Source organism: Gavia stellata, chromosome 4 (genome assembly GCF_030936135.1).
Source record: "Gavia stellata isolate bGavSte3 chromosome 4, bGavSte3.hap2, whole genome shotgun sequence".
NCBI lineage: Eukaryota > Metazoa > Chordata > Aves > Gaviiformes > Gaviidae > Gavia > Gavia stellata.
Window position 1 is genome coordinate 5,012,823 of NC_082597.1, and position 25,697 is coordinate 5,038,519.

The 25,697-nt window shown below is 44.4% G+C and overlaps 1 protein-coding gene across 1 annotated transcript in view; it reads right to left on the reverse strand.

Annotated features, from left to right (window-relative positions):
- SFMBT2 (Scm like with four mbt domains 2) overlaps positions 1-25,697 on the reverse strand; it is a 103,010-nt gene that overhangs the window by 62,674 nt on the left and 14,639 nt on the right. The window contains exon 4 of the mRNA XM_059816903.1: positions 1,697-1,785. Within this exon, the coding sequence (XP_059672886.1) occupies positions 1,697-1,785 (89 nt within the window). The remainder of the gene's footprint in view (positions 1-1,696; positions 1,786-25,697) is intronic.

Sequence of the window (25,697 nt, forward strand, 5' to 3'; positions counted from 1 at the left end):
TTTCATGGCAAAATGCAGTGTCAGAATTTAATAATACCATAGAAATCTACTTTAATGGGTTTTTTTTCTCTCATACAACTGCTTCATTGCAACAAAACATTCTTTAATATGAAACGATGGTGTAATGATTTAACTTATTATAATAAATCCCTGGCTGTAAAAAAGCAAATATTGCTTCTCTGATTTGTGTGCTAAATTTTAAGCCAATGGGTTGTCACTTACCCCTGAGAACTGAATGGCTAAGATTAATAATTGGCTTACATGAAATATTAACATGTACCATAACGCAAGAACTCTTTATATGCATAGCTAGCATGTTAAAAAAAAATCACTATATATTGATTTAACGGTATAACAACAATGTGCAGCACTCACGAACAGCAAATCTGTCAACAAGGGGTTACATACATTGCACAACACAGACAGCGCTAAGCACATATATTACATAAAACACCAGAAAAGGGTCAGAAACTGTTTCAAGCCAACGCAATGTTTTCTCTCTCTGCATTTCTGCCTGGGGCTGCCTCTTTTCTCTGCCTGCGGAAAGGGAACGGAGAGGTTTGCGATGGCATTGGCACACACCAGAGATGGGTGTTGGACTCCACCAGCTTTTTGCATATGTCACCTGGGAGTGGTCCAGGAACAGGGATGCAGCAGACCTGAGGATGTACATTATTTCGGGCGTGCAAGGGCTGTTCAGCTAACAGATTGGGGTGAAAAAAAATTCCCTGATGGTACACTATTAATTCTCCTTGCCAGGCAGCTCATACTGCACAGGCACATGGAAAAAGGATGTGGCAGGTGGGAGTGACCAGGGACAAAATGATCAAAAATGGTGCCTGGATGCACGCTTGCTTCCAAAAAGCCAACGTGAGTGCTTACACAAAGGTAAAGCACCTGTATGCCTTTTACCCCAGCCTACATACAGCGGGGCAGAGAGAACTATCGCCTGCAGAAGAGGCTGTCTCCTCTCCAAATGCCCACGCAGCATCCACAGGAGAGCAGGGCAGGTCCCAAAGGAGACTGTGCCCTGCTCCCGCAGTTTGAAGGTGAATCTGCAGGACTTTTGTTGAAGGTCTCAAGGCAAGCTGAGGCTGCCCCAGGTGCAAGTCACCCTGCAAATATGCTGCACAGACTGGGCTCTTGGCCATATGGGTGCATCTGAAAAAACAGACCCTTCCTCCCTCCTGACTACCGACGACTGAGGTCACCTCACCCAACTCCCCTGCCAAATCTGACTGCTGTGTTTAGTGGGAGGAATGTCCCTGGGGGAGCTATTTCCATATATACATAAATCTGACAGTGCTCCCCATCAACCTGTAAACCCCCTCTCCAACCTGTGTCCTGACCTGAAAGCTCAGGTTACCAGTTTGGTGGATCTAATGGGGCACCGAAGGGCTGCGTCCTCCTTCCTACAGACTCCCTCCACGCTCTCCTTCACCACCCAGCCCTTTTTGAGTACCCAACTTTCTAGGCACCACCCTCCAGCCTAAAGGCAAACCCATCCCTGGGTCAGAAGCAGAACCAGCAGAGTCAAGGCAATGTTGCCACCGACTTTCGGCTAGCGCTGGATCAGACCCTGCTCCCAGCACACAGATGCTGCAAGCACACAGCCCTACACCTCGGGAGCACAAACACTGCTGCAGCATGCACACCGCGACACCGTATCGGATAGAAACTGCAATCTAATACATACGCCTTCCAGTAAATTTGCAGGTGCAGTCCGGGCACCGGTCAGATCGTGTATGAGAAACTCCGTCCAGTCCATGTATTTCTCTTTGATTGCTGGGGAGGAAAGAAAAGAAATGCTTAGCACGGCACACCGCAATGGACTTGCCACATGTATTTTAGAGATATCTCCTTGGGGTTTTCCAGCTCTAAAGTTTCGGATACAATTGCAATCCAGACCAGGAGAAAACCCTGGTTTGTTGTCCAGTTCCTTGGGCAACCCACGCAGAAAGTTACATCTCAAAATAAGGGAAGGCATTGCTCCACTGTAGCCATTGACAGTGATTTACAACAGCGTGGCACATCATCTCCATCTCTCCCATTCAAAACTGGCCACCACTTGTGTAACCACTTGTTTCCTGCTTACTACATAGGCTCAGATATGATTTATAAAGTTTCTTTGTATGTTCACTAATGACATCAGGGAAAAAAAGCTGTGCAAACTTTCACTTCCTCGACAGGACAACAAAAACTCCAGGTGCCTTCCCCCACAAAGCAGAAAATCAACCCTGAGAACATCGTATGTCAGCTGCCGAGTCAATACACTTGCAAGAAGAAAGACTTAATGAATTTATCAGGAACGTCTATTTAATTTCAAAAAAATGTTTGAATAATTTCCGAGCTAAACAATGTAAGCCTGTGTTACTGTAGGGATCCGTATCCATATAGTTTCATAAGGCTGAACTGAAACACGTAAATGTTGCCTCCGGGATCCAAATTCTGGTTCAGTTCTTGTTCAAATCAGTAAAAGTTGGGCACCAAAAGGCAATTCAGCAAATCTCAGCTTCAGAGATTCAGACGCCTCTTCAAGTGCATTGTGCATTTGCAAAACCCAGAAATCAGATTTTAATCTACCTGCCAGTAAATGGGAATTAAATTACATCAGAAACATTTTTCTCTCCCAAAAAATCTTACTTGTACGTTAGACAACCAACAGTAATATAGTTACGTTGCTAACACAGCAACACCTATAGAAGGGAAAAAATCACAAGCATTTGAAAATTAAAACATTTCCTCGGAACAAACAACTGGATACCTGGTTTAAAGACCGTTACCCCCCAGGGGAGGGCAGGAAGGGCTGTAATTAACCAGCGCAGGTCCAAAATAATTAAATATAGCAGCCCTCATGTTTTGCCCCCACGCTTTAGGGAAATACCACGTTAGTCAACCAAGAGCAATCCAGTCTGAAGCACTTTGCGCTTTCACGCAAACCAGGGTGGGATGTCTCAGTGTTTTAAACGCTCAGTGACAGTGACTTCTCATCCCTTCCCAGAAATGCGTGTCAGCCACCGCAATGCCTTGACAATGCAGCACCTGAGCTGTGGGACCTCTGAGAAGGTGCAACCTCAGTGGTCAGAGCAGGAGGAGTTCAGACTGCAAATGCAAACAGCAGTGCGAGCACAAATATTGCCACCATGACCTCCAGACAAGGAGACCAAACCTGAGCCTTCTCAAAACATATCCTCAAGCCATCTGCTGCCAAACACTGAATAAAGAAATGCAAAGAGGGAGCACTGGGTTTGCCCAAGGACAGTTATATGACGTTGCCACAAAACATGCTCATGGTTGGGCTTGCTTCCCGCGTGAGCGCTTGGCACACTTGGACTCTGGCCCATACTCCGTTCATACCCTAAATGCCTTATGCAAACCATACAGTTGGCCACAAAGACAAAAGTCGTGCCCAGCATCAGACCTCACTTCTGAGCTGTGATCCTTCCCCAAAAGCCAGTTCTCCCAATGTCACTTGAACTATACATTTAGTTTCTAGATCTAAATTACTTTGAAAGTGCATTTAAATGTATTTAAAATTAGCGAACTTTAAAGTGCTGGACTTGAGGATCTATAAAATAAAACCTAAGCTAGCCTGGAACTGCTCTAAGTCTTTTGCAGCACTGATTTTACATGATTTCCAGGAGATTTATGACCTTTACATTATTTAAGATGAAGGAATAGCCTGAGAAGAAATGGTTTATACATGGCACTTTCTCTCTCAACATTCACGTTGCGTACACCTCATCAGCTCCTGTCCACCTACATTAGGATAAAGAAAACAAGCTTAATTTTGGCATCAGCGAGAAGATAGTAATTGCCGTAATGAATGAGACTGGAGTCCCTCTGGTTCAGACTTCTGCCTCTCGCTGCGAACAGCACTGGGTGCATCAGAGAAAGGTGCAAGTTGAACTTCGTTTTGGCTCATACCCACAAAGTTGTCAGCCAAATTTTGCATGCCAGAGCTTCATTACTAAGGAATGACAAATGTGACAAGAAGAACACAGTTCGAACTTTCAAAGCTGGCAGGAGGAGGGTGGGGGGAAATAGGATTTTCAAAGTTGACAACAGATTTCAGGGGCCCCCATTTCCAGATGCCCGACTTGAGAGGTCTCAACGGTGCCCAATTCACAGATCTTGCTGTCTGCCAGTCTGTCCCCCTTCTAATGCCTCGCAAAAAAAAAACCTCTTGTCCTTTTTAAAAGACCTGCACCTCCCAACTTTTTCACACCTAAATAAGACGGTACCCCTCTCCACATTCAAATCTGGATTACAGGCTTCCAAAGTCCAAAAGTGCCAAGGTGACATTTGTTTTCAGACTAAACAGACTCAGCTGAAAAAACAAGCAACTCCCAGTTTCCGAGTGGTTTCAGAGCCATCCTCCCCAAACAAATCTAATATCTGGTGTTTTGCTTTATTTTGTTCTTCTTTGGCAGTGTAGATAAAGGGACTCTGAAAACCTCTGAGAGAGAATAGATTGCACTGGAAGTTTTAGGAACAGGGATTTGCACTTTCTTCTGTGCCTATAGAGTGCAGCTGGCCTTCTCAGTACCACAGTTCAAGTCATTACAATGCAAATATTAATTTTTAGTAGTAATGAAGTGAATCTGAATCATCACGATACCTGCAAAAGCCTTCGAGGACCAAGCAAAATGTTCAACAAGAATATTCAAACAAAGGAAAATCCGCTGGGTAAATGAGAATAGCTGGCAGTGTAATGCACAGGTGCCCAACCTGAGCATCCATCACAAGAAACGCTGGTGCCTCTCTGGTGTATCAGATTCAGCACCTGTGGATTGAAGCCCTGATTTTCAATCCCTAATTCACATTTTCCCTTGTTAGCTACAGGAAAAGACCCAACTGAACCTCTCCTTGTGCAGACAGGCTGGAAGAATTCTGCTTTTAGAGCCCATCTGCAGCTGGCTGGCCAACTGGTGGGATGGGAAGGTGGACAGGACAAAGCATCCTGTTACACGGGGACCTAAGCTCCACTAGTATTGCTACTTTCAAAATTATTTTTCCTTCCTTAAATAACTTCAATGAGTCAGGAGTGGTCCATGGGGCTCAGATATCCATATTTTCTCTACCTTTCAATGGATCCATCTTCCCAGAAGACCCTTGTGAACTTCACCCATCCAGAACCTGTCAAGCTGAATGTCCCTCCGGGATCTCAGCCAACGTCCGTGGTGCCATGGGAGGCAGGAGAAACACACAAGAAATAAAGCAAAAGAAACATTCTCATCAATTCCTTTCAAAGAGAACCATTCATGCAGGGAGGTAGGTCCTCTTACAAAAGGCACAAGCCACAGAGGACAAAATGTGTCCTTCAAACCTTCAAATGGAAATACTCTGACAAGTCCCCTCCAACCACGAAGTGTGATGGGCACAAGCAGTAATTTACGATTAATGTCACCCTAACTCATTCCACCCTAGCTCTTACTGAGCTGCATACACTCAAAAGGTGATAAGAAATCTTCATAGTAAGAAAGTCCCTGGTACTTCTGCCTGGATGGCGCAGGAGGAAACATCCCTCATTCTTCGCAATCCAGGAAGCTGACAAAACTGGGAGGAAGACTTTTACCAATGCATAAAATCCTCTCCAAGCAGGGGTAAGTACTGAAAGCTACCTGTCCCTTTGCACACCCACCCTCCCCTCACCAACAGCTCATCTGTGAAGATGGCACCTTGGAAAGGGACTGTCACCCACACCACAATGGGGCTCCAAATAGGTCCAATGACAAGAAAGCATTTGAGATATTCCAGTTACGTTGAGGCTACTTACATCCTAAGCAGTGATGGCTTGCTTAACCAAGATGACAGTAACATAATCACACTGATTAGTCCTCTAGAGCAGTCTATGAGGACACAGCTCGGCCAAGAGTTCCACTATCGCTATGAGTAACAGCCCCATCTTAGTGTCAGACCCGTGGTCCTGCACGGGGTCGCTGTGCAGAGAAGTGACCAACATGAGATTGTGCAATGGTCTGAGACCCCCGCGGCCAACTGCCATCACATTTATCATAGTGCGAGGAAATGATTCAAGAGAAGTAGAGCCGTGGTAGCAGAAAAAATAGACTCAGTGTAGTGATCCCACCAATGCAAAGGCTAACGTGTGAGCTGAACTGAACGATTAAACACTAGATAATCCGGAGAGGAGACAGGCATTAGCAACGCTCTCACCATGGAAAAAGCATCGGTCAGAGCTTGCACCATATTAGAGACAGCACAGCCCAAACACAAGGCATGCATTGCATAAAGAGATGCTCCCATAACTACTTTTCGTTCCAGGTTTAGCAGGCAACACCACACCAGCCCTGTTTGGAGCTGCAGCTTGTGTACGCAGATGTGCCTGTTTCCTTTGGATCGGGTTCAGTTCATCTTGGAGCCGGCATGGGTGGTTGTTTTCACACCTCTGCAGCTCCAAGGCCAGAGGCATTAAAGCACCTTCCTGCCATAAACATGCCACAGAACCACCTGCCTTAAAGCAAAGCACCCCAAAAGAGAGGCCAGATCTGCACATTGCTGCGCCAAGATGTACCCATAGCAGAGCCAGTAGCTCTGCTCCAGACTGCAGTCATGCAGGACTAAATGCTCAGAGAGGAAAATCCATCTGTATCTAGACGACTACAGAAAGACCTGAGAAAGACCCCACGTTTCTCTCCCCAATTCCTGAGGAGCAGTTGTAGCAGTGCATCAATTCCCAGACTCAGCAAGTGCCCGGCACCAGGCTGGGCTGGTTGAGGCTGAGCCCAGGCTCTGCCTCCTCCTAACAGACCTCGGTGAAATTATCCACACCTGCAAAAATAAAAACCAAGTATCCCTGCTCCGCTGCAGTGTTTGCAGCACACTACCTTTGCATCTCTCAGAGGAAAATACAAAGCCCTCCTGCCTCCTTCAATGAAAAATACTCATTTCAGAGAGCGGCTTCTAGTTTGGCAGACGTTACAGCAGATTCTTAAATTAGAAAGAAGAAGGACCCTTCCACACTAAGGCTCTATTTAGGCAGAAGTGAAGGTAGAGGTTATAAAACTGAGCTTCCCTTCCACAGGGCTGAACTCCATCAAAAAACGGATCGCACCCAATATCCCCCAAATAATAATAATTCTTCTCACTTCTATCTCTACTCGATTCGCCCTGCCCCCAACCTCTCTGACTCCCATGCCTCTCTCCCCTTTTGACTCCCCCTCATTTTCTCACTTTTACTCATTCGTCTCGTTTTCCCAAGCAAATGATTCTGGGTTGTGGCTGGACCTGACCGCTCCGAACCCGGGCACTGCGGCAGCAGCTGAGGACCAGGGGCTGCTGCAACCTGGTCAGCGGCTGATGTGCAAAGTACCATTAGCATCGCTCACCGTGCACCAGGTTTTCACCATCAGCTGCTGAAAAACAGCCCTCTCCCCTTGCACTGTGCGTGCTGACCATGAAAGCCATGCAAATTGAGAAGGGCGATGAAGCTGGTGAGGGGTCTGGAGCACAAGTCTGATGAGGAGCGGCTGAGGGAGCTGGGGTTGTTCAGTCTGGAGAAGAGGAGGCTGAGGGGAGACCTCATCGCTCTCTACAATTACCTGAAAGGGGGTTGTGGGGAGGTGGGTGTTGGTCTCTTCTCCCAAGTGACGAGTGACAGAACAAAAGGAAATGGCCTCAGGTTGCACCGGGCGAGGTTCAGATTGGATATTAGGAAAAACGTCTTCACCAAAAGGGTTATCAAGCATCGGAAGAGGCTGCCCAGGGAGGTGGTGGAGTCACCATCCCTGAAGGTATGGGTGGGTGTTGGTCTCTTCTCCCAAGTGATGAGTGACAGGAGAAGAGGAAATGGCCTCAAGTTGCACCAGGGGAGGTTTAGGCTGGATATTAGGAAAAATTTCTTTACTGAGAGAGTGGTGAGACACTGGAACAGGCTGCCCAGGGAGGTGGTGGAGTCACCATCCCTGGAGGTGTTCAAGGAACGTGTGGACGTGGCACTGCGGGACATGGTTTAGTGGGCATGGTGGTGTTGGGTTGATGGTTGGACTTGATGATCTTACAAGTCTTTTCCAACCTTAATGATTCTGTGATTCTGTGAAATAGCAGTTGAAAAAGGCCAGAGCGCTGCAATCCTGCACCACTGCGTCCCCCATAATCCCACTAACCACGCACCTGAGAGCCAGGAGAGCAGCTTCATTCCCGGTGCCCAACCAGCTGCCCCTGCAATCCTGTAAACCTCTGTGCCCTGCCTCAGCCACAGCGTGTAATGGGTTCAGATTTATCTGCCTCTCTAGAGAAATAAGAGATTAAAAGAACATCTACAGTCCCATGAAAGCACTGAGTCACAGGAGCTCCATTCAATGAATATGAGATACCATTACCATATTACCAACTCTTGGGATTTTATCTGTTCTCCTAGTAGTTGCTGTTTTTTCTTAAAGCCACTTCTCCCAGGGTCATGGGTTTATATGAAAATCCTTATTTTCTACTTTTTTTTTTTTTTTTTTTTTGCAAGAACAGTAAACTGCAAAGCACAGGAAAAACCCTGAAATCTGAAAGACTGAGAAGACAATGATCATGCACTTTTTTTTTGCCTTTTTATGATTTTTTTTCCCCCCCAAACCACTCCCTTGATTGACAAAAGCAAGACTCAGGAATTTGAACTGCCACATTCAGTAACAGAAACAAATAGTAGCACAAATACCTTATTGGCTTACAGCACCTAAATAAGCTACCCCTCAGAAACACCTTTACGTACCCCGTGGATACCTCTGCCCTTCCCAGCCACAGGGGAAGGCATAAGACACACAAACAGAGCTTGAGTGGGCCAAGACCATGCTTCCAGACACCAGGGACCATCGGGTGTATCATTACTTCAAAATAATGCATGATAATACAAAATAATACATAATGCATGACTGAATACCTATGCCCATCTATCTACCTAGCATTTGAGCATGTTGAGTACAAACTTGCAGGTATGAGGACAACCAACACTAGCTCACCTGAGAGGATTTGAGCTGCTGCCACCAGTAACGGGGACCAAGACAAGTAATAATATCAAATTATGCTCATTTTTGTCCATACTTTAAAAAAAATCATTAGAAAAGAATGTTTTTTCACGTCAGGTTTTTCTGTTGTTGTTTTTTTAATAACCCAGGATTACCAGCAACCTGTCGAGACCTCTACTGGAGAATTCCCACTGGACCCCATCAATCTCTAAACAACAGTTTCAATTTTCTCATATGTGAAGTGAAGAACAGCATCTTAAACAGCTTTATAAAACGGTTTAAAATCTTTGGGATAAATCTGCTAAGTGACAACACTCTCATTGTGGCAACCATTCTTCTTATTAAAAATTTAACTCCTTCCTAGGATTGGAATGAACAAAAATGGTTCACAAAGAGGAACTATAGCCGGACAGGACCTGGGCAATTCTTTTCACTCCGTTATGAAATAAACTAAAATATCAGGATCTCATGAAAAAATAAATTTTCTAAACAAGTAATTCAGGATGTTCAAAAGTTTATATACAGATATTACATATTTAATATATGCAGGTTTTGAAAAGGTAAATAGCATATTGCAAAAATATAGAAACCTTATAATATTGATATTTTCTTTTATTTTTAAAGTTGTCACACATTTGATGCAATATTAATACATTATAAAAGTCTTAACACATAAATGTTATAACTATGTTATAAAGGTCTAAATGATAGAGTCAAAATGAGATGTCTTTATATCAAAATAACATAGAACGCTAAAACAATTTGTTTAGACTTCACCCATCAAAACAATTTGTCAAAACTGACATGTTCTCACAAAATATTTCCATCTTGATAAAACAGCATTTTGACAGAAAACGGTTGAACCCAGACATTTTCATTCAGCTTGCTGAACTATGTATGTCCTTGTGAACCAGACTGGATGTGGAAATGGGATGGGGGTGCGAGTGCTGTCCCTGCTCCAGGACCCCCCTGTGCCCCTAAGCAAAGGGCTCAAGCTGTGTCTACGCTGCTTTTGAACCATCCCCAAGTCCTTCAGGGCAGGGAACGTCTTCTGCTGCATACCCTACAAAGCCTAGTACAAGATCCCCCACTAGGCATTTCCAAAATAAAAAAAAAAAAAAAAAAAAAAAAAAAAAATTTAAAAAGGTTACTTACCGATTTAATGGCATTTTCTATAAAAATGACTGCTGGTTTTGGATTCTTTTGTGGGCTGCCCTGGGAAAAGCCAAATGGGGCTGGAGACACCTTCAAACAACTTTCTTACTTAAAAGTTCAAACAATCTTCTGTTCTCACACCAGCAGAGTTCTGCGGTTTGAATCGGATCACAAAGTAATGAAAATACAGTACAAAGAAGAAAAAGAAAGTGCATCAAAAGCTGTTGATCTCATTTCCTAATGATGCAGCCATAAATATCAAGAGATACCAACTTCAGAGTTCAGGCATCACCTTCCATATACCTGTGGAAAGCCTTCAAAGAAAATATTATATATAGGGGATTTTCATGGAAACTAGAAGTTATAAGCAACCGTGCATCAAAGAATACACGTGCTCAAAATACACTCCTGGAGTCAGCAGTACATTGTGCTCCCATTCATATGAATTTACAACAGGCTAATAAACAGATATTAGAAGGAAGTGTGATATCTGTAGGAGAATGAGTAGCTCTTGTACACTTAGAAGACGTTGCTTTAAGCTATCAATTGATCTACTAGTTCTTACAACTGTTAATTATCTAATTTTTTTAATAAATAAAACTGAAAATGCGAAAACTTCAAATTAATCTTATTTGTTTAGCCCACGTGAGCTACTTCATATAATAAGAATATTCTGCGTGATTTTTTAATTGTCTTTAAAATACTTGGGGTGCTCTGGTTTTTCAGGCTACCCAAAACACCCTGATCCCATTCCTAAGAGAAGACCACCCATGCTGCACTTTTTATGGTCTTGACCCAAGAAAGGGCCAATGCACAGACTTTAATCCTCGCATACCCAATTCTGCCTGCAAGAGCACCCCTTGATTAGAAAAAGTAGAGAAGTAAAACCAAAGAAAGGCATGTACACTTGTTTTAGGTTTTCACCTGAAGAATTCCTTTATAGTTTTTTTCTATGCAATTACACTGGATTTCAGTATAATGTGACTGTTATCCTTCCTGCTGCCATTCAAGGTTTCCAGAAATGATCCACTTATATTCTCTCAGTCAAAACAAGCAAGTCCACGTGCAAAAAACTGTCTCGCTGTCCACGGGAGACTTTACTTCCCAACATCCTTTGAGTCCTTCACAGACATACACGCTATTCCCCTCGGATTTCTCTGGTCTTTAATTAACTGTTATCTTTTTAACAATAAACAAGCAGCGCGTGGCTTGGGAGTTGCTTTTCATCTCTTGAAGCTTGCTCTGGCCTGGGCTACGTCTCCAACCCAGCTGCGGGAACTACGGGTGGAAGAAGGAAAGGATGTGGATGTGGGATGCTGTGGGAGAAAGGAGTGTGTGTCTGTGCAGCCAGGTTGAGTGGATGCTATGACAGCAAAGTTGTTTTTTTGAATGATGCAAGCTCCTGCAGCAATCCTCTCCGTTAACTCACTGCAGCTCGGGAAGCCTAGCAAGACACTTCACCAAGCAAGAAATAACTGGCTGGAGGGTCACCACCACAACTGCTGAGGTACCTCCATGCAGTAGGTTCAGCTGTCTTCACTCCAAACACAACATCATGGCAACAAACAAACTCTTCTTGAGAGCCCACTGCTATGGCCTTCTGCTTACAAGTTAAACTGCCCAAGATCAGAAGAGAAATTCGCTTAATAAATCCCAACGGCATGGTGACCCGCGTGTCATTAACTCATATCAGCCTGCCTTGATTGACTGAGTACGACGGCCTCGGGTACCCACCCTGCATGCAAGCTGCAGTAAATGATCTACTCATAAGTACTCTGATTAATTACTTCCCTTCAGTTAAAAGTCAATATTCTACTTGCACTGAATTATTTAAAATTAAAGAAAGGGATAAAAAGGAGAGGTGTGTTCATAACGGGAAACGGCTCTGCTCTGTCTTGGTGGCATTATTTACCAATTGCAATCAGATTATGTAGATAAAGAACAGCAGCAAATTTATCAGGTGTATTTGCACTTGTCACGTCCCTTCGCTGTAAGAAGGCCATGCAAGCACAGCCAGGAACCACCGAGACGCAGCACTGGTCTCCCTTGGGAGTACGGGAACTGGGGAGGAGGAGAGCGACACGCAGGTGGGAGATGGCAAGAGGCATGGGGAACTCCTCTCTTCCCACCCGTGGCCTTGCAGGAATGCAACCAATTCATTCACCCGGTCCCTCAACATAACAAGAAGCCACCTGCAGCCGTCCAGCCTCAACAGGGTGGTATTCAAGGATGACGCATTCAACTTTTTAGAGCATTTACCACATGCAACCCTATTTTTTTTTTTTTTAAGTGTTCTTACATTAATTTCACCTGGAACACAATTCTGAAACCTTGTCCTCCAGACTAGGTACCAAACAATAGAAACACCCCCCTTACATCACCATGAATTGGGAAGAACAGCCGCCTGGCAACTTACTTGGGAATGTAACAGATCCTCCACACACAAACATTTTTACTTGGGTCAGTTATCTGTTCTCTTGTATCTGCAGGCATAAATGAAGGCTGATTATTCTGATTTTGCTATAGCATCCAATGCAGTAAAAAAGGGTTGATTTTATTCTCGGCTCCTATGCGATAAATTAAGAGGAAACCTGATGCGTAACTACAAAGGTCATGGTGTTTCACTCAGAGCAAGTGGCTTCTACTTCTCCAAAATTCCTTACTTTCACTCTTACCTAAACAGAGATTGTACACTCTTTACGCGTAGCAATAACGTCACTCTGTGCCCAATTCAATCAAGGTACAAGGTAAATAAATCTCATTTTTATCAACAACATTCTTAGAAATTAAGCAGGAATGGCTGACTTAAATGGTCTCAGACATGTACACACAGAGACAGAGTTCCTGGAAGGTATTTCTGAAAGCCAGGCAATGCCCAGCATTTGAAAGCTCTGAACAAACCATATAACCATAGGGGTTCCTCCATCATTAGTATCAATGTCCATTAGGGTGACAGCTCACTGTGAAAATGAGCATCCAAACTCCACGGCTCTTGCCACTTAACCCCAAGCCTCCACGTACGTTCCTTGATTATTTTTTCCTCCGCTTGCATTAAGCGCCATGCTCAGTGCGCAGAAGAGATGTATCATGTGTGATGAGAGCTCCAACTCCCAACCCTAAGACCCAGGAGTCTTAATGAACGCCTTGTCAAATCAGCAGTTCGGGAGCATTCAGGGAGGGGGGAACTTGGTATTTTGATTGTAATTTCTAAATCCACTTTTATCCCATAGAGATAAAAAAAATAATAAGACTGTAAGAGGTCTGTTTTCCAGGCAAAATCAGCACCTTAACCAATGTACTCAGAAGCAGCCCAGGTCACGGACTTCAGAGTGCGACTGCAGGAGATGGGTTATGCATGCGCCTATATGAGACACAAGTACATACACCAGATTCCCTGCACAAAACTACACTTAGCAGGTAGCTGCACAGCTATTTATTTCCAAGCTGTAGCCCCTCTGGGTGAAAACCAAGAAGGCATTTAGTCATCCTTGCAGGCACAGAGATTTGCTGTTGCAGGTAGAAAAGAGATGCACAGACACTTTGTAAAATCCTGATTTAAAAGCTTCGAAAGCCATCGGGAAGGATGTATGCGTGCTGCTTGCCCATCATCACCCTGGTAAAGCCTACATATTGCACTTCATATGCTCCCTGTGTACTAGTTCCAGAAAAGAAATGTAGAAAGAGGAAAAAGGTATATCTACGAAGCAAAATGCGTAATTCCTGGATAAATCCCCGTCCAAGTTAGCATTCATAACCATAGCCAGAACTATTGCAATACAGCTATCAGCTTGGTTCATACCCTGAATTAGTATCTCTGACCACCGCTGGGCACACACTGGACCATGCCAATAGTTGTTATGAATTCCTATGGGAGTCTTTCACATAATACTGCATTGCACCAGATCCCTCTGATGCTAGAAAGCGGACCTAGTGGAGAAAGAGAGGTCTGGAGGTTACCTGATCCTGATCCAAATGCCGAACGCTCTCCCCTTGGCTCGCCTTTGCAAATGGACACAGGAGGCACTTTTATGCCCTATCCCTTTGGGATCTCACGGGCCAGCCCCAAATGGATTCTGTGGCATAACAACATCTAAAAGTTACGGACCATTCTCTAAGGGGATGTCATTGCAGGATAAATATTGAGCCCAAGGCTCTGACCTCAGGCCTCCAAACTCTATCCAATTATCTCACATACTAAGTGCCTTTTCTCACTTCTAAATCCTGCGGTTGCTTTCTGAAGGCTACTTTTTGGAGGCAGCTCTGTAAAATGCAACAAATTTACAGCAGCACAATGTTCTTACATAAAGCATAAACCAGTTCACTGCACAATTACCTTTTTTCCCCTGGTAATGCCAACAGTCTACAGCAAATATCCATTATGAAAAAAAAAGCACCAAAACATAGAAGACATATAGAGGGACCTGATGTCCAAGAAACCCATTCTGGGTTGGGTTTGGTTTTTTCATTTTCCATCTTCTACAGAAAGATGAGAATTAGTGGGGATGATGCTTGCAGTTTACCATATGCATTGTATTGTTTAATACACTACAGAAGAATAATTAAGACAACTCTTTCTTTGCTCTGGTGGGAAACACCAATTAAAAATAAAACCAAGGATGCAAGTTTTGGTTAACGGTTAAAGAGTTTTTTCTATTACCAAATTCACCAGATATGCATGAGACACAGCAAATAGCCAAAAGCTCCTTTTTTAACTTCTTCCTTCAGACAGACACTACAAGTCTAGATTCACCTCACCCTATATATCCTACCTAAAATTTAAGCATCCAGTCTCACATTATCTGTGATTATTAGATGTTATGGCTACAGGCAGGTGAAACATGTCCCTGGCTGGATGGCCACAGACTGGCAGCCTCCAACCACATCTTCTTGTGAAGACACGAGCAGTGATTTGAAAGAAAAGGCAAGCCATTACTAGTTTCAGCTTGGACCCCCAACCCAAGGGCAAAGATGCATCTCAGAGATGAGAGGCAGAGGGATACCTTGTAGGAAAACCCTGGCAGGACTAAGGCAGGAGGCTGGTGCCGCGGTGCTCAAGTTGGTGAGGAACAGTGCTGCGAGGTACAAACAGCAAAGCAGGACGCGCTAGGTCTAATTTAAGGATTTGCCCATGGTTCTCCCCAAATCTCGCTGCTCATGCCCAGAGCATGGGACAATACTGGTAATCTAACCATCCCCATGACCCAAGAGCGAGCCAGCCCACTCCCAAATTACCCGGAAATAGCCAACAAGCCTCGTTCACCGTGATTTCACCTTCTGACACCCCATGAAGCAGAAACATATGTTTTTTAAAAAAAAAACAACTCATTTTGCACTTTGTAGCACTTTCTGTAATTAATCAGAATTGTACTGCCAGCTTCTAATGATTGAATCCCACTTAATCATTTTGGAGCCTCTCTGCTCCGTGACGTAAGTGCCACAAATCAGAACCTAGGGGAAACTTATGAGCATTCATCATGCATCCTTCCCGAAATTAATGGTACAGTCTAAGCACAGCCAGGCCCCATGAGGTGCTTAACATCCTATGCACAAGATGTAAATTCATAATGATCATCACAACACCATCAAAGAAATACTCCATCACGGCTCATCTTGCGCTTTCTAAACATGTGTTTTCCTCACTTGAAACTAGAAAAGGGCTTGAACTATAAATCCCAGGATCAAAAACATCCCCCAAACTTTGAAGAGTTTAGATCTAAATCGGAGATCAACATGGAACATTATGCAAGGCATCATCTGAAACGAGAATAACGATGTGTTGCAGGATATGAAATGCCAGCAGCTTTTCCACAGTGCTCCAAACCTCCTTTGAATTCTAAAACTTTAGCTTCTCCATCACTCCGGGACACATTGACTGGAGATGACGATGCTCTGATGAACCCAAATGCCTTCCCTGCTAAACCAAAGGCTCCCAAATCTTAGTGCAGAGCCATGGTTCATTCAGCTGGTTTGTGAGCTCTTGATCTCATCTTCAGCACACAATGTTTCCTCCAAATTTTTTTGGTTTCTTTGTTTCTAAATAGATTTTGTAGATGTTCTACAGAAAGAGGGCCTCCAAATGGAGCCACCTCCTGGTGTCCAGGCTGACAAGTTCAAGGACAACAGCAGAATGGCTCAAAGCAAAGCAGGACCCTATGGAAGAGGTAGCTTCAGCAGACAAATGCCCAGGGTGTGGAAGCCTCACATGGCCAGGGATTCCTCAGTGACCTTCCCAGGGTTGCTCAGCATGGGAGAATTACCGGATTTCCTTCTTGCCTCTTTAGGCTCTATACTCACCATGGCACAGCCTCTTCAGTAGAACTTGTACAATACATAGCAGGATGGTTTCCCGAGTTTGGCAAAGATTTCCCTGGATACATCTCCTAGATCTACTCCAGCACTTTAGGAAGTAGCTGCATTTTTACACCATGACCTGAAAATGCTGACCTTCCCCTCGTTTCTTCATCTGTTCCCAACAGTGACAGCATGGGAAAAAGCTTTTTGTGCTACAGACGCAGGAGGTAGATGCTCTGCCCTCACAACACAAACTAAAGCATCAATCAGAAAGGGTTTCAGTACGTCCTTAAGCTTATTTGCTGGGTTTGTTTTTTTTTTTTTCTTTTGTGACCAAAATCAAAAAGGAATGAGAGCACAGACACAGAAACCAACCATTTGGGAATTCAGAGCAAAAGCTTTCCGATGTTATGCAAAAGGGCCCGAATTGACCCAGAATTTGGAATCTGTGTTAGAGGAATTGATTTTTAACTGTCATCAGGAAAACGCTTTATAGGAGCATCACTTAAATCTCTGCACTGCATAACAGCTACCTCTACGGGCTCCAGGAGCATATGGTCTGCTTCAGGAATCAAGCCCCTTCCACGGTGACTGGGAGCCCACATTATCATGCGTAATGCGGGAAAAATCAAGTACAAGTCACAGCTGGCTCGGGATCATGCTGGCGCTTGCATCTGCCACTAGCAGCTTCCCAAGTTCCCTATACGCATGCTCCTCACAAGCAAAATCTGCGGTGCCTCTAGGTGCATCTGAAGGAACGCTCTGCTGAAAACATGACACTAGACACGTTGGCTTGTCCGTGGCCTAAAAGAGCACAGAAAATCCTCTCACATCTGCTCAGCTCTAATAGACATCATTTAATCTTCAATTTGATCAAAAAAGGTCCACTGAGGAAACATGTAGATCAACTTCAGCACGCTCTGGATCAAGTCCCTTGTGCTATTGACCCTTCCCAGCTCTACAGCAATGCACAGAAAGCCACCTCCTTCTCTGATATAAAGACCCAAAACTGTGCCTAACTTAGAATATGAATGGTAGGGGTTTTTTAAGTCTCCACAGATGCCTCCAATAGCGATTATTTAAGTCCGTCAATGTTTTACTTATTATATCACCACATTAACTATCTAGGCCTAGTCTTACAATTGAGATGGCATTTCCATTCCAAAACTCCTCTGGGGGAAATTACGGGAGACTGGGGAAGGGAAATTATATGCAATTACCAAGAACGGCTACTTAAAATCTCTCGATTATTATTTTTAAAGAACATTTTATAAAAAGCGCACTCAGCTGGGCATTAGTTAAGTTGACCATGTGAAAAAAAAAAAGTGGTTTGCATCCACTGCTATGCGTTCAGGGTTAATCTTCCCATTTTTCTGTGGTTTCTGGGCTTTCTAGCTCCACAGCATCAGAGCATATGCCCCAGGAGGTGTGTGAGTGTGGAAGAATAACTCAAAACGGGTACTACTGGATATTCATGGCGTGGAGATCATCCCTGTCATGACTGAGGCACACAGCTCAGAGGTCTTTGCTTGAGTAAGGACATTGCTCCTCAACGACAACTCACCAAGTCACAGACCTCAACTGTCATACATTTTGTTCTATATTCACATGGTTCACACCAAATAGTTGGATGATGTCAAATGGTGGCCCAACACAGAGAGTCAGAGCCAGTATTTCTAAAACTTACTGTCTTCTCCATTTTTATTAGGACCCTCATCGGGTCTTTAACTGAAAAATAATTAACATCCTTCCATCCCTTGGCACCTAAATGCCTTGAGAGGAGGATTTTGCTGGTTTGTGCAATGGATGGAAGCGGTTTTCTGCAACAATCGTCAAAGGGAGATTTTACCTGTAATCGTCTCCAAGTCACCTTCCAAAAACCCACCCCATTTCACCTGCTGCTACAGAACAAGGAAATCTCAGGAAATCTCTACTCACAGAAAGACCTGATGTCTGCTCACAGCCTTTCCCTGCTGTATTTCCTTGGAAATACAGCTTCTCATTCACAGTCTCTGCCTTGTGCTGCAATTACTCCTTTCCTCCCGTATCTTTGTTCCTCCAGCACAACTTGCACTAAATGTCAGCTCCAAAACCAATGGTTTAGTCACAGCAGCGGCTGCAGTGTTATCCTGCGGACTGTGACCGGAATTACGAGCAACAGAAGGCAAAGCCATGGGGTCTTAACTGCTCATCTTAAGCCCTTCGAGTGCTCTGAACAGAGCTTGAGTCCCATCAAAACGTGCTTTCCTTGCAAGAGGTCGGGAGCGGCAGCAGAAATTGGTTCTGCCAACACTTTTGGCTGGATCAGGCAACTATCAGCTCAGCACTACTGCAAGTAGTTTTGCTCCATCAGTCTCTGCAAAAGATGAACCCTTTTGCTGTGCAAAGGGCTTGCGTTCTGATCTATATAGACATAATCTCACACACTGCCTAACACTACAGAAAAATAACAAATACAGGTCTACATGTGTTTGGACAAACAAAGCTCCCTCAGTTTCTGATACAACCCCTCTCTTTTGTCACTGCCCATAGCGTGGCACAAACCTCATGGGGACGTACTCCATCCAGCCCAGAGGGATAAATTTTAGTTCCCAAAGCTGCCTAGTACAGAAACAAGGGGTTCCAGATCAGTGGATGTGGGGGGAAAAAAAAAAAAGAAAAAAAAAGAACATTTACTCCACTGTATGGGAAAAGAAGCTGAGAAATGCCCCTCTCCCTGGACCTGTGTCTGACCCCACCACCCCATGCAAAGGTGCACCAGTGTCCAAGTTTGAGCAGATCCTCAGCTCATTTAGCAGCCCTACCCACAGATGCCTTCCCAAAGTTAGTCCTACCCCTCCGATCACCCTTGCTTTTACCTCCCTACTGTGTCCTATTTGCTCTCCACTTGCATGGTCCAGCTACGAAAGAATCAATTGGCTACAGTCCTGCTGTTCCCAAGGCAAAATCAGGTCTCCGAGGATTTTTTTTAAAGTATTGCAAAGACATGGAGCACAGAGCTTATATATATATATATATATCCTGACCTCCTCCCAGCCGTTTTTTGTGACAGTCAACCATAAAGCAATGGCACTAGCGCACCCGAGATCCAGCTTCGCCAATAGCCTGAGCTGGAGGAGCATTTCAGTCTCTCTTCATAAATTTGTGCAGCAAACCAGTGCAGAAGCATGCAAGCCTTGTTGCCCGTGTGGGGCCAGATCTGAGCACTTCTGGCTACTTATGGTCCTTCAAGCAGCAGCAGACTGGGTGCTGAAGGCTTCCAAAACTCAAAAAGATGCCTGCTTGCTTACATTCAGAAATGACCAACGTGCTCATGTGATGTCTCTGCTGGATAACGAAAAGCTCAGCTGGGGTCACAGAATCACAGAATGACAGGGGTTGGAAGGGACCTCTGGAGATCATCTAGTCCAACCCCCCACCAGAGCAGGGTCACCTAGAGCAGCTTGCACAGGAATGCATCCAGGCGAGTTTTGAACATCTCCAGAGAAGGAGACTCCACAGCCTCTCTGGGCAGCTTGTTCCAGTGCTCTGCCACCCTCAAAGTAAAGAATTTCCTCCTCATGTTTAGATGGAACTTCCTATGCCCAAGTTTGTGCCCGTTACCTCTCGCCCTGTCATTGGGCACCACTGAAAAAAGACTGGCCCCATCCTCCTGGCACCCAGCCCTGAAGTATTTATAAGCATTGATAAAAACCCCCCTCAGTCTTCTCTTCGAGGTCCCATCACGCCTACAGCTGTGATGGTAGAAGATGGCTGGCTCCTCAAGCTGTAGGATAAGGAGAAAGCCAGACTGTGCTCTCTGCCTTGGAAACCTGGATGTGCACCGTAGGGGCAGGATAAAACAAATCATTCTTTGATATTCAAGCATCTTCCAAACAGGAGAACAGGTATCAGGAGAAAACAAACAGATCCGAGTACAGTGCTGTGTACAGAAATGAACTAATATCAAGCTTGACTGAAAAAGTTGATTAAATTAGTTTAATTTAAAAGCCCAAACAAACCCTGAAGGAGGTTCTTTGTTTATTGCTTTTTACCGACAGCATGCGTTACTGAAGAAGCACCATGTGGGCATGAAATATTTATTCATTAAATCTTTCATAAAGCTCCACACTATTGGTTTCACTCAGGATATACTTATAACTTGTCAAAGTCCACAAAAATCACTGCTTTTCTTTCCCTCACCTCCATCCCCCTCCAGACTGTTTATAAAAGGATTAGGCTTGCAGTTTTCATTGCAATAAGCCTGATCCTCAGCTCCACTGTTGCTTGTACACAAGATGCTGCTTCTTTAATCGTAACAGGATATTTGTAGTCAAAATAGTTCAGCCTTCCCTGTATCACCCAAAAGGGACCATTACAGTGCTGCAAACCATACTGCTGCTTTACCGTGTTCCTGCCATGGGAATGACAACATCATTCATTTATGGAGGAAGGCACCATGCACCAGTAGCAATACATGGAAATAGAAGTCAGGACAGGCAGTCCACCCAAGCAAGGGAGAAGCAGTCAGAAAGTGCGTTCATTTCAGTATTGGTATGTCCAAGCCATTTGTTATCAAACCTCACTCCATCGGCAAAACCCCTTCTTGAACCCTTCCTTGGCTGTTGGCCAACCTACAGATTAAACCCGTGCTCCAAGTTGGGTTAATAAGACACTAGCGTAAACACTGCTGTATCATCCTCAGTGTTAGCTGTAGAACCATGTAGTATTGTGCTACTATAGCTTTACTGACTATATAGCTCAGTCCAGTACAGGAATGAGGATAGGTTATAATTATAAATGAAAGCACTTTCCACCCGTAAGTGTGCAAAAATCCAGGATTTGCATTAGGACTGTGCGGGGACAATTGCATCAGTGACACTGTTACCTCTCTAAGAAGTTGCACCGATACCTAATCTGGGTGCGGGCCAAATCTAACTCCCCCAAATAATCCTGAGCAATAAAAAAAGCACCCCAAAATGGATGCTGAGCAGGCACTTCAAAACTGTGTGGGACCCTGTGGTACACCTGGTGGCCACAGTCACCACGTGCGTCCCTGCCTTGTTGGACCACGCACGGGCTGTCTGGTCAGGCCTGCTCCTGTTTCCCTCACTCCATTTGTTTGTGAGAATAAATAAATATAAATACAGCATAAGCAGATGTCGTTGTCCCTGGAAACTAGGCTTGCTGGATATGTTTCTGCTGAAACAGCTTCTTGCTGGAAAATTAGGTTTTGATTAAAGTGTGTTCTTTTCTTGCTTTTAATAAACAGAGCCTACTTCATGTGAAAGCTTTGGACTTTTTTTTTTACTGGAAACCTAACCCATCTTTCATGGCTTTGGTTTTTCAAATGCAAGGTTCCCCAGGCACAAAAGCACCTCGTGGGGCATCGAGGAGAAGACATCTCAGGATGACTCCACAAGGAGAGACCAGACCCTCGTGAGAGAAAGTCTAACCCAGGCGAAAGGGCAAGGAGAGACCAGCACCCATGTATGAATCCCATAAGGCACTGCTGCAACTCAAGACAACGTTTTGGGTATTTAATCCCAGAAACAACTGTCCTGACATTTTTAAGGGGAAAAACGACGACTTTTTTCCAAAGGAAAATATTGATGACAACAAAGCAGAGGCTTCGCATTTATGGTTTTTGTGAAGGGGAAAAACACCTTTTCTAAGTTAGTTCCACCAAAAACTCAACAGAGGAGCACAAAGAGTGACCCCAGCTGATGAGGCTTCACCCCAGGGGAAATCTTCCCCTTAGCAGAGAGCCCAACAGTACCCCATGGCCATGTACCTAAACCACGGGGTCATTGCAGAGCCAAGGCTGGGAGCCTCGTGGTAGGTACGTTCCCTAAGGACCACCTCCACCGCACTCCCAAAAAACTTGAAACAAAAGGAACTATGTTTAACCAACCATTGATTTTTTCCCCCGACAGCCTCCATCACTCACGGCAGCCCCAGCTAAAGCCGGAGCAGCGCACGCCTCGCATTTCCCACTCACACAGTGCTGCTTTGTCTGAGTTTCACAACAGAAACACCAGGATAAATCATTTACTCCCGAGTCCACCTTACCAACCTGCCAGCATCTCATCCCTACAACATGCTCTGCAACTATGCCTCTAGACCTGAAAAAATATATTAAAGGGAAAATCAAAATGGAAAAGGTTGACTTCAAGCCCAGCAGACCTGAAGATGCTCAAAAACTCTGCATTTGATAAAGTCTACAACTCAAACTTTTTGCAAAGCCTGTCCCACTGGCCGGGCTGTGCCACATTTGCACAGTAGCTCAACAATTACTTACATTCCCAAAAGACACGTGGGGGCCTCTTACACTCAGTTTACCCCAAAAGGGCCTCACTTGGCAATATTAAGTCGTTCAAAAGTAACTAAAACCAGCACCATGTGCAAAAGATTTGCAGTTTCACGCAGTAGTGAAAAGACCATTTTCCCTATCAAGACAACATTATCTTGATGCCGCACAAGCAATGGGCTAACTCTTGAATTTTCACATCCCAGACTGAGCCATCTGAGTTATGTCAAGGAAGGGAAGGAAAAACTACCATGGGTGCTGTAATGAAAATATGTTCTTCTCGGGAGCGAGTCTGCAAGGGGCTACGTGGAGCTGGCGGGGAGATGCCGAGCCACGATATGCTCCAGCAATTTCCAGCTCCTGCAAGCTCCCAAGAGACATCAGAGTCAACTGACATGGCTCCTACTAGGGCAAATTTCAGCTCAAACACCCCTGGCTCTTCAGCACAGCTGGCCTTATTTTTACCTCCCTTCCTCGCCTCCTCTCTGCCATCATTAGGAGAGCAAAGAAAAAAAATGCTGTTTTTTATATGCTCGTTAAGTATAATCTGCTAAATGTTCTATGCCAATGCATAAAGCTGCCTACTATGCTAATAGAATATTTAATTGACATTTATTTGCTGACTAGTTATTTATGCTAACGTCAGCCCTGCATAATTAATAGTCTGCTAAAGTCGACTTGAAAAGTACACATAAAACACTGTACTAGAAGTCACCTGCAGCATTTAATATAAAGAAATCCTGCAATCTGTTTACATTAGGTTAGTCTAAATTTGGTTTTGATGGAGTAAGAGGACAAGGATTGGGCAAAGAAGATATTTTAAAAAAATAATCTATATACTACTTTAGAAATATCCAGTCTTTGACAGTACAACCTGCCAAAGAAGATTTCCGAGTTTCATTTTACTTGGCTCGAGGGCCCAGTTCTTAGCTGATGTAAAACAGCATAAGCTCAGAGAATGCCTACTGATTTTCTCCAGCCTCAAGCTCTTAGGAAGTAATATTTCAGGTGAGCCTTCAGTGAAAGAGCTAAACCGGGGCCAGATCTGCTCTCAATTATACCAGTAGAACAGCAAACTCATCTCAGATAAGTCAGTGGAGGCGAGCCAACTCCTCGCAAAGATAAAAGGAGAAGTCCACCCCGCCTATCTGATCCCTCTACCTGCACTATAATCACAGACCTGCAGGCATAGTTTAAGTTTTATTTCCTCTGGTATGAGATTACCTGGGGAAAGTTGGCTTTGTTTAAAAAAAAAAAAAAACCACCACATCCACAATCTCATTTTCTGAGAGAGCAGCTCTGGAGGCCCCCATCTATTTTCAGAAACATTATCTCTGTGCCACTCTCTGAAGAACCTGGGGACAAGCTTTGTGGACACAAGTGACCTCCAAGAATGATGCTGAAAGGCAAGTGTACGGGCCACGTCTCCACCACCACCCCAAGCTGTGCCCCTCAAAAAAAGCCTCCTGTGCACCTAGGGAGTCTTGAATGACACCAAATCCACACCCCGAGCAGAAAGTGACTGCTCATGGCTTGCTCTTCTCTTTGCTCCTGTCTCACCATGTCCCCTTACTGCTCCCGCTCCCATCCCCTGCGCCCCATTTCTCTCAACCCCACTACTTTCTGCTGTAGTCCAGCCCCAGCGTCTGTTCTAACCACTGCATCCACCGGTGATTTCACCTGAGCACCAACAGAACAGAAAAATTGGCTGAAAGTTAACTTATTTCTTCCACCTATCTATTCATCTATCTGACATCTTGCACACAAATCAGCTGTGCAAGACAGCCGACCACCTTTTGACTATGCAGAATCCGGTGAGTCCTCACGCCGTAAGTTTTGAGATGGCCAACAGATCCACTTCTCCCCTCCCTCACACAAGCAGGAGTTGGCTCTGTGATAGATTCAGATAATAGTTAAAAAAAAAAAAAAAAAAGGAGGAAAAAAAAAAGTTGTTATTTGAAAGCAACCCGATTTGCTGTGGCACAAGTTTTCTCTCCTTTTTCATCCATACCCTGCCCAAAATCAGATCCAGCACTTTGAGTCTGAGTGAAATTCCTCTCCTTTGACCTGGACCTAGGATAAAAGTTAACCTGACCTGAGTGAAACACAAAAACCTATGTCAAATAGTGACCAGATGATGATGTTTGCCTTCACAGAAAGTCTGGGCAGGCAAAATGCTTTACGGCCACCACTCTTAATGGCAAATTCACTTGATGAAGCTCAGCACCATGCAAGAGGGACTCACTTCATCCCAGGATCAGGCTTTTCAGCTTTAATCCTCCTTATATTGATGTAACAGAGAAGTAAAGGCTGCTTTCCTACACATAATCACAGTATGATTGATCATCTTGATCACCAAATCCAGGTATAGATGGTGTTCAGAGGTTTTCCTACCTGTACCAGTTCATCGTAAAATCAAAATATAGACCTGGTTCTCTCCCCGCTGTTTTTCTTTACACCTCCAATCTCCTCCGTCTTCTGGTTTACACGGCAAGCAGACTCAAGCTCACTGCACACAGAAATGCCCTATTTGAATTTCCATCTGTCAATAACATTAAAGCAGAACGACCACAGCAATTACAAGTGTACACAATAATCTTGTCGTCCAGTGTCTTTAGCGCATCCCAGAATGCATTAAGATAGTGCCAGGAGAGATTCGGCTCTGTTGGCTCAGCTGTAAATCTGCAATCTGTACAAAAACACCCAAGTGTCAATCAAAAGACGTTCCTGCTCTCCGCGTGGTTCACAATGCATAATTTAGCTACTACGCTTGTCAGGTTCTCCACGCTGCTCCTCTACCCGACGGTAAGTGTGTTCATGAACCCAACTGTCATCAACAAAGGAAAACAGCACACGGAAATAACAGGCTAAAGGAGGCAAGAGACCTCTTTTCCTTCCATAGTTAAAGGAATTGCTGGTAAGGGAAAGTTTAGTTACACTTCAATTTTTAATGCTCAACGGGTAAAACATCCCAAGGGATGGAGGATGTT